Source organism: Gracilinanus agilis, chromosome 2 (assembly GCF_016433145.1).
Source record: "Gracilinanus agilis isolate LMUSP501 chromosome 2, AgileGrace, whole genome shotgun sequence".
Taxonomy (NCBI): Eukaryota; Metazoa; Chordata; class Mammalia; order Didelphimorphia; family Didelphidae; genus Gracilinanus; species Gracilinanus agilis.
Genome location: NC_058131.1, coordinates 534481172 through 534493671, shown reverse-complemented (window position 1 = coordinate 534493671; position 12500 = coordinate 534481172). Strand labels below are relative to the sequence as shown.

At 35.8% G+C, this 12500-nt stretch overlaps 1 protein-coding gene across 1 annotated transcript in view; it reads left to right on the top strand.

The window, feature by feature from the left end:
* Positions 1 to 12500, top strand: part of CDIN1 (CDAN1 interacting nuclease 1) — a 259897-nt gene that overhangs the window by 105965 nt on the left and 141432 nt on the right. Inside the window, exon 6 of the mRNA XM_044660039.1 lies at positions 12359 to 12415. Coding sequence (XP_044515974.1) covers positions 12359 to 12415 — 57 coding nt within the window. The remainder of the gene's footprint in view (positions 1 to 12358; positions 12416 to 12500) is intronic.

Below are 12500 nucleotides of genomic sequence, written 5' to 3'. Positions count from 1 at the left end.
GGAAGTTCTGTAGCCATGGTATTAGAATCAATTTTAAAATAACCCAAAAGGTCTTGGGCACTACTACTTTCAGTCAGTGTCAGAGTAGGAGAGAGTCCAGTGGCCCCTCTGTGCCTTTTAGTGGCACCTATCACTTACTTTCTACTATAGCTCAACTGTTACAATAGAACTTCTTGATGTGGTAAAAGGTGCTTTTACATCCTATTTTCTCATTTATTCTTTAACCTCATGGATTGGGGTAATACAAACCTGGTTACCCTCATTTTAGATAGGATAAAACGTAAGCCCATTATGCTTAGTAGAATCCAGCTCCCTGGAGTTACTTAAAAAATATTAATAATACACATTTTTGTAACATTGTTTACAATATGTTTTTCTCTTAAAAGGCCTATGGAGCCGGAAACTTGGTTAAGAATCCTGGCTCTGACTTTTACTTGTCTGCATGATTTTAAGCAAGCCATTTAACCTCTATGAGCCTCAGTTTCTCCATCTGTAAAATGAAGAGGTTGTTGTAGGATTCCCATTCATCAAGCATTTATTAAGACCTTACTCTGTGTCAGACACTGGGAATACAAAATTCTATGCTAAGCCCTGGGGATACCAAAAAAAGGCAAAAACAATCCCTTTCCCTTGAGTAGTCACAATTAAATGGAGGACAAGAGTTCTAAACTATGGTCCTCCTTTGGTTAACTACACAGTATAGATGAGGAAATTGAGACTCAGGGATGTTAGGAAATCACAAAACTGAAGCTCAAACCCAAATCTTCTAACTCTTAATACTCTTTCCAAACTGGATCTATTACATAAGTCATTGGATTTCAGTGATTTGAAGCTTTCTTTTATAGAATTTTCAGTCTTTGCTTTTCTACTCATAGAACATTCAATTAAGACTTATTTATTTGGGTTTGGTGTTAAAGACAGTTCGGAGAGGGATTCCTGTCCTCAAAGACGCTTTCATTTCTACTGTGGAAGATATGACATGTATCATAGGAAAAAAAAAAACTAAAAATATGAGTTAATCAATGGAGGTTTCATTTGTATTTTTTAAGAGTTCCATAATAAAGTGTGCTAGGTTTTTAGGCAAGAGGTTAGTGTGGATATGGTTTTAAAAGCTGAATAAAATTTGACATAGTTTGAGAGGAGAGAAGAACATTCTAGGCATAAAGATGAGAACATATAGGCCAATTTGAGTGAACAATGGACAGTGGTCTGGAGTAAAAGATATCTAAAAGAAAATAAGAATAATTAAGGATATAAAGGCAAGGAATTCTTTGAATGCTAAGCTAAAGAATTTGACTTTTATAATCTAAATAGGGGTTCTTCACTATTTTTGTGCCTTTAACCCCTTTTATAGTATGGTACCCTTCTCAATGTCATGTTTTTAAATGCATAAAATAAATATAGAGGATTACAAAGGAAATTACAATGATAATGAAATCATTGTCAAAAATGTACCTTTTTGTGAAGCTCATGAACCCTAAGTTAATAAGCTCTGCTTTAAATAAGTCCTTCAGATTTTAAGCCAAAAGAGACCTCAGAGATCATTAGTCTAATGCCTTTAATTTACAGATGAGGAAACTAAGGCTTAGAGATGATTTACCCTAAATCACCCAAGTAGTTAGTGGCATATCAAAGCTTTCACTGTACTCTGAGATTATGGGATTCCATTGCTGATTCTTTTTTAAATGTGTGCGAAGCCAAATTAATTTGCAAAGTGATTTAAAAAAAAAAAAAGATTAAACTGCCACCAAGAGAAGGTGTTACATTGCAACAGATCTTCCATCATTAGCTATGGCCAAGCATGGCCAAGCTTTTACAGCAATAGGGTTATAAGCTGCCTGAGGTTGAATGAGTTCTGATCAGTATGAAGGCTCATGCTTTGGAAACATTTCCCTCTTGTACGTACATAATGATACTTTTATATTTGATGACTCTAGTTCAAGTTATCTCTGACATGATTATGTGCTAGTTAGAGAACAGAATTTAATTTGTCCCTGTAGGCTTCCCTAATGCTAAAAGATAGTTCTTATTCAGCTTGTCGAATGGGATCAAACTGCTTTAGAAATCTCTCCTGGGTGGTAGGAGTGCTGTTGTGCTGCCCCGAATTGAATGTGGAATAGTTCTGAGGGAAAAAGCAGGTAGGAATATGTAGATGACTAGTAATTCTGAAATTGCCTTTGTAAGAAAGAACACAGCCAGGACTGCCCCAGTGGAGATGTAGCTTGAGACCTTCCTGACCTTTAACTCCCTATGGCCAGGCTGCTATCTTTGGAACAAAAGATTACCTCCTGCCATGCATGGGGTTTGGGCCTTTGTTATCTCTCTCTGGTCAGCCTCCAGAGAAGACATATAGATAGGAAAAACACCTGCTCATCTCTGGGGAGTGTTGAATCACATCAAGCACCTTGCCCATCCGGTTACCCCAACTCCAGAGACCATTATTTTCAGCAGAAGGGAAATCACAGAATCTTAAATGTATAATCATTCAAACTGCCTTCCCCCACCCCGCATTTTCAAGATGAAATCAAGAAAGATTGTGACTTGCCTAAATTTGCACAGCTAGTCATAGGAAAGAATTGAGCCTTATAACACCACCATTCTGAGCTTTGGGTAAAGCTCTTCTCCTTCCCTTTTATTTCCAAAACTTGACTTTCTCCCCAAAGCCCAGTGATTCTGAGACCTCTGGTCCATGTTGTAAAGGGAAATTTTATAGATGCTCATTTTATAGTTAAAGAAAATGATATAGGAAAAGTTTAAAGGACTAACTTAAAGCTTCTCAACATAGTAACTGCACTATACTAGATTACTTATTTCTGACCAATAAAACTGTTCCTATTATAGTGTAACTTAGTTGGTTGAGGTTCTTTTAGTTCTTTTGATTTTGGGATTGTCTTCAGTAGTCACAATCAGAGTTCACATTTTAGCCAAACTCCTTTTGGGTCCTCCATGGAATGAGTTGTATTTATGAAAGCAGTTTGAAAGCTTTTATATGAAATGTTTCACTGATAGCATATTTGTTTTTTGGTCAAGCTATCTTTTGTGGGGGGACATAAACTCTAGGATATTTTGTCCCAGAAAAGTTATACTTTTATACAGCAGGAGGCAGAGTCTATGGAACTTTCAACTTATTCATAGTATGATGATCTTACTTAAGTGCTTTAAAAAAGTCTTTAATTTCTTCAGTTCAGATCTTCTCCACACAGACAATTCAGAGCCTCAGTTTACCCATGGCTGTTGCTTAGTTGTTTTAATCATGTTCAACATTTTGTAACCCCATTTGAGGTTTCTTTGGCAAAGATACGGGAGTGGTTTGTCATTTCCTTCTTTAGCTCCTTTTACAGATTAAGAAACTGAGGTAAAAAGGGTTAAGTAGCTTGTCCAAGGTTATGCAGTTAATAAGTGTCAGAGGTTGGAGCTACCCAGCTACCTATCAGCAGAAGTCCCAAAAGTTTTTCCTGATCCCCATAACTGCTGTCTTCCCTACAAAATTTCCTTTATTTTATAAATACATATAGGTATACATATTTTCCCTCTATAGAATGTAAGTTACTTGAGGGCAGAGATTGTTTTCATTTTTGTCTTTTTATTCCCAGCAATGTGCCCAGTACCTGGCACATCTAAATGTTTAATACATACTTGTGAATGAGTAATTTAATGTCTTTCTAACTTCCTTTATAGTGAAACATTCTTAGAAGTTACATAGATCATATTCTCATTTAAGAATGTAAATAGTTTAACTTTATTGAGTCCCTTATGATTATTCTTTCATGTTTACCTTTTTATTTCTCCTGAGTGTTCTGCTTGAATGTCAGATTTTCTAAACAGCTCTGGTCTTTTCATCAGGAATGTTCAGAGGTTCTCTATTTTATTAAATATCCATTTTCCCTCCCTAAAGGATTATATTCATTTTTTGCTAGATAGGTTATTCTTGGTTGTAATCCTAGGTCCTTTGCCTTCCAAAATATCATATTCCAAGCCTTCATCTCTTTTAACATGGAAGCTGCTTGGGTGATCTTAAGATATTTGAATTGTTTCTTTCTGGCTGCTTACTTTATTTTCTCCTTAACCTGGGAACCCTGGAATTTGGCTATAAGAATCCTAGGAGTTTTCATTTGGAGATCTCTTTCAGAAGATGATTGGTGGATTTTTTTTCCATTTCTATTTTACTCTTGGGATCTAAGATATCAGGGCAGTTTTCCTTGATAATTTCTTGAAATATAAAGTCTAGGCTCTTTTTCAGTCATAGCTTCCAGGCCCAATAATTCTTAAATTATGTCTCCTTGAGCTATTTTCTAGATCAATTGAGCTATTGACACATTTTCTTTCTTTTTTATTCTTTTGACTTTTTAAAATTGTTGTCTTGAAGTCTTCTGTAGTTATTAGCTTCCAATTATCCAATTCTAATTTTTAAGAAATTATTTTCTTCCGTGACCTTTTGTGTTTCTTTTCCCATTTGCATAATTCTACTTTTTAAGAAGTTCTTTTCTTCATTAAATTTTTGTATTTTCTTTTTTATTTGACCTCTTCTGCTTTTAAAAGAAATTCTTCACTTCAGTAAATTTTTGTGCCTCTTTTACATTTAGGCTAATTCTATTTTTTTAAGATATTGTTTTCTTTAGGATTTTGTGTGTGTCTTTTACCATGATGTTGGCTTTGATTCACCTGCGAATGGGGAGGCACTTTTCCAAGCTTCAGATTTTTTCATCTGTTGTTTTCAGAGTTAATTCTGAGCGTCTGCAAGTTTCTGATGCTTCCAAGGTGATGTGATCTGGGGAGAGGTGTGCTTTCCTGATCTGCACTCTGATCTCTATCAAGGAAGGACTCCTAGTCCCCTGTACCTACAATTATCTTTATGTGTTAAATGTCATTTCATAATTTTCTTATGCTACTCTTATTTCATTTCCTATTTTTCCCTATTTTTTCCTCTTTTACTCATCTCTTTAACTCTTCCAGGAAATTTTACTGGCCCTGGGGCAATTACTAATTTTCTTTGAGGCATTGATTGTAGCTGTTTGGACATTGTTGTCTTCTTCTAAGTTTATATCTTGGCATCTCCTGCCACTGTAGTAACTTTTTATGGTCAAATCCTTTTTTATTTTTTGCTCATTGCCTGCATTTTTCTTCACTTTGAACTTAATATTAAAGTTGGGCTATGCACTCCTGGGTTGTAGGGATGCATTTTTGTCTGCTTTTTTCAGAGCTAGTTCTTAGGGTCAGCAAGTTACTGAGGCTTCTAAAGTGGTGTGATCTGGGGAGAGTTGTGGTCAATTCTTTTCTTGACTTATGCTTTGTTCTCCACCCAAGAAAAACTCCTGGTCCCCTGTAGTCACAAGTACTAATACTCCTCTTGGCCCTTGAAATGTGCCCAGGGCCCTTGCTTCTTTCAAGCATCCTTTTCTGCTCTGGAACTGCAATCCCAAACAGTTTATCAGCACTAGTTGTATCCAGTGCCAGCAAAGGACCTTCTTTAATTTCTGATCAGTTGTCTAATCTCCTTGCCACTTCTGGGCTGAGAGCTCTTAAAATTATTGCTGCTGCTACTACTGTGACTGCCTCTATGGCCCCAACACTGTTATTCCTGCCTTGCTCCAGACCTGTACCTAGCCCAATGTTACAGACTTCTCCTGTGGACCTCCTGAATTGTCTTAGCCTAGAAAAATGTCTCCCTCTGACCTTTTGTTTATTCTACTTTGAGGTATTCTTTTAAAGTTGTTGGGAGAATTCAGCTGTGTTTGGCCTATTCTCTGCCATCTTGACTCTGCCCCCTACTACCATATTTTTTAAGAAAAGTAGTTCACATTCACTATTCCCATTTCCTTTCACATCTCAAGCAATCTGATTTTTATTTGGGCCAATCTTGTGAAATTGTCTTCTAATCACTTTGTCCATTCTCCTTTTTTTTTTTTTTTCCCCCTTAATTTTTTTTATTTCTCTGCAACATTTGCCTTTGGCAACCAGAGACCTTTGATTTCCCAGACACAGCACTCTTATGTTCCTACTTTTACCTCTCCGAGGTACTTACCTCAATCCTCGCTAACTAATGCCTCTGTATCCTTTGATATGTCCTTACACATGTCCCTATACCTGGCTCTTTTCTTTTCCTATGCTCCTTGGCTTTATTGTTTTTTTCTGCCCCCCCACCCAATTTTCAGTTAACTTTTATAAGTAGATGAATGTTAAACCCATATCTTTAGCACCAATCTCTCTTGAGAAATCAAGCTCTATATTTCCAGCTGCTTTTTAGATATTATGCAATATAATCAAAGAACCTTAAAACTGAACAAAATCTCAGGTCATTAGTCTAGTTATAAGTATTAAAACCCTATTTGTCATAATTCCCTCAATTTTTCTTTCTGCATTCTTTTAGGGATCATCCAGTCATTCAGGCTCAAAACCTCTTGAATTACCCTTGACCCTTCTTTTTTCCTCTTTGCCTTCCCACTTAGTCATTGGGTGGAGGAAGGATCTACTCAATTTGACTACCAGCTCTCAAGTCATTTTATCATCTCCAGTTGAACTATTGTAATAAGTTATTTTCTAATCTTGCTGCTTCCAATTTGTAACCCCTAATGCCTCAGTCTAGCAATGTCACTTATTTGCTTAAAATCTTACAGTCGTACTTTTTAATCCTGGAATTCAGGTCCTGCCACAGTTTTCCTTCAGCCTGCTTTTTCTCCTTTATATCACATTTTTCTCCTTTACATATTCTTCATTTTAACACATTTCTATTTGTGTGCCTTTGCTCATAGTGGACCCCATGACTATAATGGCCTCCTATCACAGATCCAATTCTGTCAGTTGAAATTCTTCCTTCCCTTCTAGACTTATCTCAGATACTAACTGATTTTGTCAATGGAAACAGGCTCTCCCTCTAGCTAGATTTCTCCTAGCACTTTGCTTGAATCTCTTCTTTGCATTTATCTAATAGATTTTTCTTCTCCTACATTGTGTGAGCTTAAAGGCTATACCTTATTACATCTTTATGTTCTCAGTGCTTAATATGGTATCTTACATGTAATAGGCATTTAAATTCAGTTAAACTCATCAACTGTTTATTGAGCTAACATTAGGCTATGCCTGTTTGAGACCTTCATAAAATGACCTAGCCACATTTTCCAAGTTCAAGTTGAAGCTTTTAGAGGAACCATATTCATGTATAGTTGGGGATTATATCTAGTGTGGGGGTGAGGCAACACTACTGAGTGGTTAAGAGACTAACCATTTATTTACTTTCTACTCCCAGGCATGGGATTCTGGGTTCTATTAGTGGTTTTAGACACTTAACGTGGAGTAAAAGAGTATGGGCTTGCTCAAAGTCTCTGAACATCCCTTAAAACTATAAGCAATGTGATTTCATTAGTAAGAACCAAAGAGAAGACTTTCAGAAGCAGTCTGTGGTAATAAAGATAGACTAGAGCTTGTTTTCAGAATATCAATTTTCCAAAGTCCTAGCCTTGCTATTCAGTAGATGTGAGACTGTGAATGTGTCACATAATATCCATGGCCTCCGATTCATTATCTTATAAAGTAAGAGGACAAAGGGAACATAAAGTTTTCTTCAATCAAATGAGATATTTGTCTTAGTATAGTGCTTGGTGTGTAGTAGGCACTATATATTCCCTTCTTTAAGCCTTTGCTTACAAAATAAAATAGAAGAAGATACATAGGAATGAAAAAGAAATCAATTATATTGAAATGTCATTATCAAAAAAAAATTTAACATTCATAGGCTTGGGGTTGAGAACCTCTGATTTAGTACTTAGTATTTTGGAGCAAGAAAGAAACATATCATGTAGACTTTGATCTGGCCCTTTTATTGTATATACAAGAAAACTACTTATACTACAATGCCTGTTTGTGGCTATTGTAAATAGAGAATAATTTTTATACCTTAAATCAGCTAAAAATTGTGTGTGTGCATGATAGACCTCTTTGACAGTTTAGTTAAACCTATGAACTTCTCAGAATGAATTTTTTAATTGCATAGGAAAGAAAGAAGCAAGCATTTATTAAACTTTCCCCATGTGCCAGGCACTATGCTAGGCCAAAGAATCTTGCATTCCAATGGAATAAAATAACACACTTATTCAGTTGTTTCAGTTAGGTTCAGCTCTTTGTGACTTTATTTGTACTTTTCTTGAAAAGAAAACCGGAATGGTTCAGCCATTTCCTCTCTAGCTCATTTTACAGATGAGGAAACTGAGGGAAACAGAGTTAAATGGCTTGCCCAGAGTCATGTTCCACAGTTAATGGACCTCAGTAGGCTGTTTCATGGCAAATAGGCCACAGGTGCTGGGGGAAATTCCACTTTGAGGCATGGTTTTGAAGTCCAGAGGAAGTCAAGAACCAAGTCAAGAGAGAAATGCTTAAAATAAAACACATAGAAATACAAAGGAAACCAACTACATTGAAATACAGTAATAATTTTTTTTTTTAAGTTTGCAAACCCCTTGTTTTAGACCACTTGATATTGTGTTGATGCAAATGAACATACAGGATTTTTTTTTGCAATCCAGCCAGCCTTCCTTTGATTCTTAGGGTGCTCCTACACAGCTCTCTCTATTGGTATTATATCAGAGCCAATGCATGCCCACCACACACTCTTCTATTGTCTTTTGCATGAATTCCCCAGAGACTGTGATATTCTATGACTCATAGACATGGTCATCAATCAGCAACAGCAGTTTGGCCAACATTTGCAGAATGCTTTAAAGTTTGCAAAGTCCTTTGAAATTTTTACTTCAAAAAATGTTCCTCTGTTTCAGAAAGATGCTTGGGTTCATTAAAAATATTACATAATTTCCTTTTCCAAAGGCACTTTTAGTCTGTTCTTTTAAGCCCAATTCTGAACCCAGTTCTTTATGTATTCAAACTGTAAAAGATACATGGAATGATTATTATTATTATTATTATTAAACATTTGTTACATGTGTCTTGGGCAGCCAGGTGGTACAGTGGAAAAAGTGTGCCAGTCCTGGAGTCAGGAAGACTCTTTCTGAATGCAAAACTGGCCTCCAAATTCTTATTAGCTGTATGACCGTGGGCAAGCCACTTAACCCTGTTTGTCTGTTTCCTCATCTGTAAAATGAGCTGGAGAATGAAATGACGAAGCACTCCAGCATCTTAGCCAAGAAAATCCTAAATGAAGTCATAAAAATTTGGACAGAAAAACAATTGAACAACAACAAACATATTTCTTATTCATTCATTTGGATTTTATGCTTCATATTTTGTGATAAAATATTTTTGGTGAACACGCATCTCCTTGACATGCCTTTCTTGATATTTGTATTTGGAGGGTCACATAATAAAATTTCCTCTTCTTTTACATCTTTCAAAGATTCTTCAGTGATTCTAATACGTGCATGGGAGACACCTTGCTAAGGAGGTACTTTTAGATAGAATTTTACTTCACCAGATTAAGCATTTTTTCATAGTCAACAGTAAGTACAATTAGTCCATATATTCTCTCTACCTTTCAAACAGTTGTTTGATTATGAAGATATGGTATATTGTAAGATATTATTTGCAAAAAAAGTCTTCCTTTCTCCTGTCTTCATCAAGGATTCTATGATGTTTATGTTGATTACTTTCATACAGTTCTTATAGAGAGGAAGGTATTGTCTTGGTCCACTATGTACATTTTTTCCCCTAATATTCTCCCTCTTTCATTTAGTTTGGGAATCCCTCCCTTAATCTGGTCACAATTCTGCCCTCACTAGCAAGGATCTCTTTTGTGCATATTTAGTCTAATCTAGCTCTTTTCCCCCTAGTTGTTTTTGTTTTTATTCAATGTTAGATTCATTTCTTCTTGCTGTATATTGGAGATTGACTTTAGAGTACAGATTAGTAGTTCTGCTTATCATTAATGGTAAAGTAGTTTGCTATAAAAAATCTTTACAAATTTTTTCTGCTTTTCTTTTATTTTCATCTTTAAATGTCTTCAAGATGATTTTTATTTATTTGAGTCTCTTGCCAAGATTTTTGTAAATGAGTCCTTTCCCTCCATTATATTTTTCTTTTATGAGGTGAAACTGCTAATAATCTTTCATCTTTCTCTATAATATTTTACCCCAAAAAAGTTTCCCTTGCTTGAAGCCACATTGTTTAGCAAAGAAGAGCAAATGTTTTTTATGGGAGGCAGTTTCTAGTTTTTTTTTGTTGTAGCTATTGATTTATTTAACTTAAATTTCCCAAGAACATGCTGGTAGCCTGTGTTGAAGTCAGTTTTTATCCATTTTCTATTTCTGCATCCATATATGTGAATAATCAGGATAGAAGCAAGCCTCAAGGCTCTTCCTCTTGGCTTTGGTCAAACTACTAAGAGAAGACCAAAAACTTTTTAACATATTTTGGTTGTTCTTTTCTTACCAAGTCAGTTCCTTTATATCCCTAAGTGGCTGAGATCTGATCAGCTCAACTGAAATCCTATTTTTAACTCCTCAGATCTTACATATTAGAATCTTACATCCTAAGCAGAAATAGGAATACACAGTTCTACTATTACCATCCCATTCAACCTATGACTGCCCTGATATAATTTCTAATGTGCATCAACAATAGTGGAACCTTTTTAAATATATTTTTTTAAAGGAAAGTTTATATGGCTCTAACACCTGGAATTTTGAGTTGTTTATAGCAAGTTTTACATATAGCCTTTCTTACCTCAGTATGGTGATTCATTTATCACAAAATCATATATTTACAGGACAGTTGTAGCTAAATGTAGTAAATTACAACAACAATAGTAACAGCCATATCAAGAGGAACAGGATAAAGAAGTAATTCATATTTGTATAGGGCTTTAAGTTTGCAAAGTGCTTACCTTATTTAATCTGTTTAAAAACTTTGTGAGGTAAAGTGTGATCATTAAATAATGTGAATAGGAGAATCTGATCAACTCTCCTCTTTACAGTTGTTTTCTACCTAACCCAACCTTGACTACTTTGGGAGAAAAAAAGATTTAGTGAATCAAAATAACCCCAGTGAAATATTACAGAAGGATTTAGTGTAGGTTAAAGCATTGAGTACTCCCTAAACATTTAAATTATTACTAGTCTTTTCCCTTCCCTAAGACCATGCCACGTGCTTAAGGCATTCCAGGTCCATGGAGCTGTTTAAACTGCTAAGCACTCAACTATCCAAGGAATGGATTATGGAAGTGACTTGGAACTTTTCAGTAGGAGCATTCACATCTGAGAAACTGGCAAACATAAATCGGGGTGTGATTTGTAGTTTTCTTGATTTTGTAGATTTAAGTAAATAATGGAGAAAATACTAACAATGCAGATTAAATTTAAGTCTGTCATGTATACCACCACCATTCCCAAAAACTGGTTGCTAGTACACCTTTGAATAGAAGCTATTTAGTTTTATCTCTAGTGAGAAGACTCTGTTGTGGCCAGAAAGAATTGAGTATCACTTTCTGAATCAGTCAAGCTGGTAGGATAATTTCCAACGTCTACAATGCATTTTGGTCTATGGAATAATAGCCATTCACGATATTTTTTAAGTTTGGGAGTCTACTTTTTCTACAATCTGGTCATGTCCATTAATGATAATCAAAATCATAGAATCTCAGACTAAGGAGGGACTTGTGAGGGCCATCTAACCAGACCCATGTTCAGTCAGTAAGTATTTATATACAGTCACTGTACTAGCGGGGCAGCTAGCTGGTATAGTGGATAGAGCTCTGGGATTGAGTCAGGAAGACTTGCATTCAAATCCAGCTTTAGTCACTTAATAGCTTTGTGATCCTGATTAAGTCACTTAAACCGGTTTGGCTCAGTTTCCTCATCTGCAAAATGAGCTAAAGAAGAAGATTGTAAGCCATTCCAGGATCTTTGCCAAGAAAACCCCAAATAAGGTCATGAAGAATTATGAACAACAACGATACTGTACTAAGTACTCAAATACAAAAAAAAAAAAAAGGTAAAAATATTCCCTTTTCTCAAGAGTTTATTCTCTAATGGAGATGACTTTGTATAGAAACGAGTACATTCAAGATAAACATAGGGCAGATGAAACATCTTAGTCGTATGGCCAGCTAAGGGGTTGAAGAGGAGGACCAAGAAAGGTCTAGTAGAGATAATGTTTGACCTGTGTTTTAATGGAATTAAGGGAATTTAATAGCCGATGGGGAGGGAATGAATGTATTCCAAGCTTGGGGAAGAAGGAACATGTAGGAATAGAGACAGGAAGTGGGATGTAGTCCATGAGGAATAACAAGAAGTGGGTCGTTTGGCTAGATCATAGAAAAAAAGAGTATTCTCTCTAAAAAATATCCAACAAGTGAGCCTTTGCTTCAAAACTTCCAGTGAGGAGACATTTGCTGCCTGAGGCAGCCCATTCTACTTAGAGATTATCCTAATTGTTAGGAACTTTCTCCTTACCTCCAAGCTAAGCTTGTTCATTGGTTTTATAACGCCAAACTTTTTCTTTCTTTCTCCTCCTCCTCCTCCTTCTCCTCCTCCTCTTCCTCCTTCCTTCCTTCCTTCCTT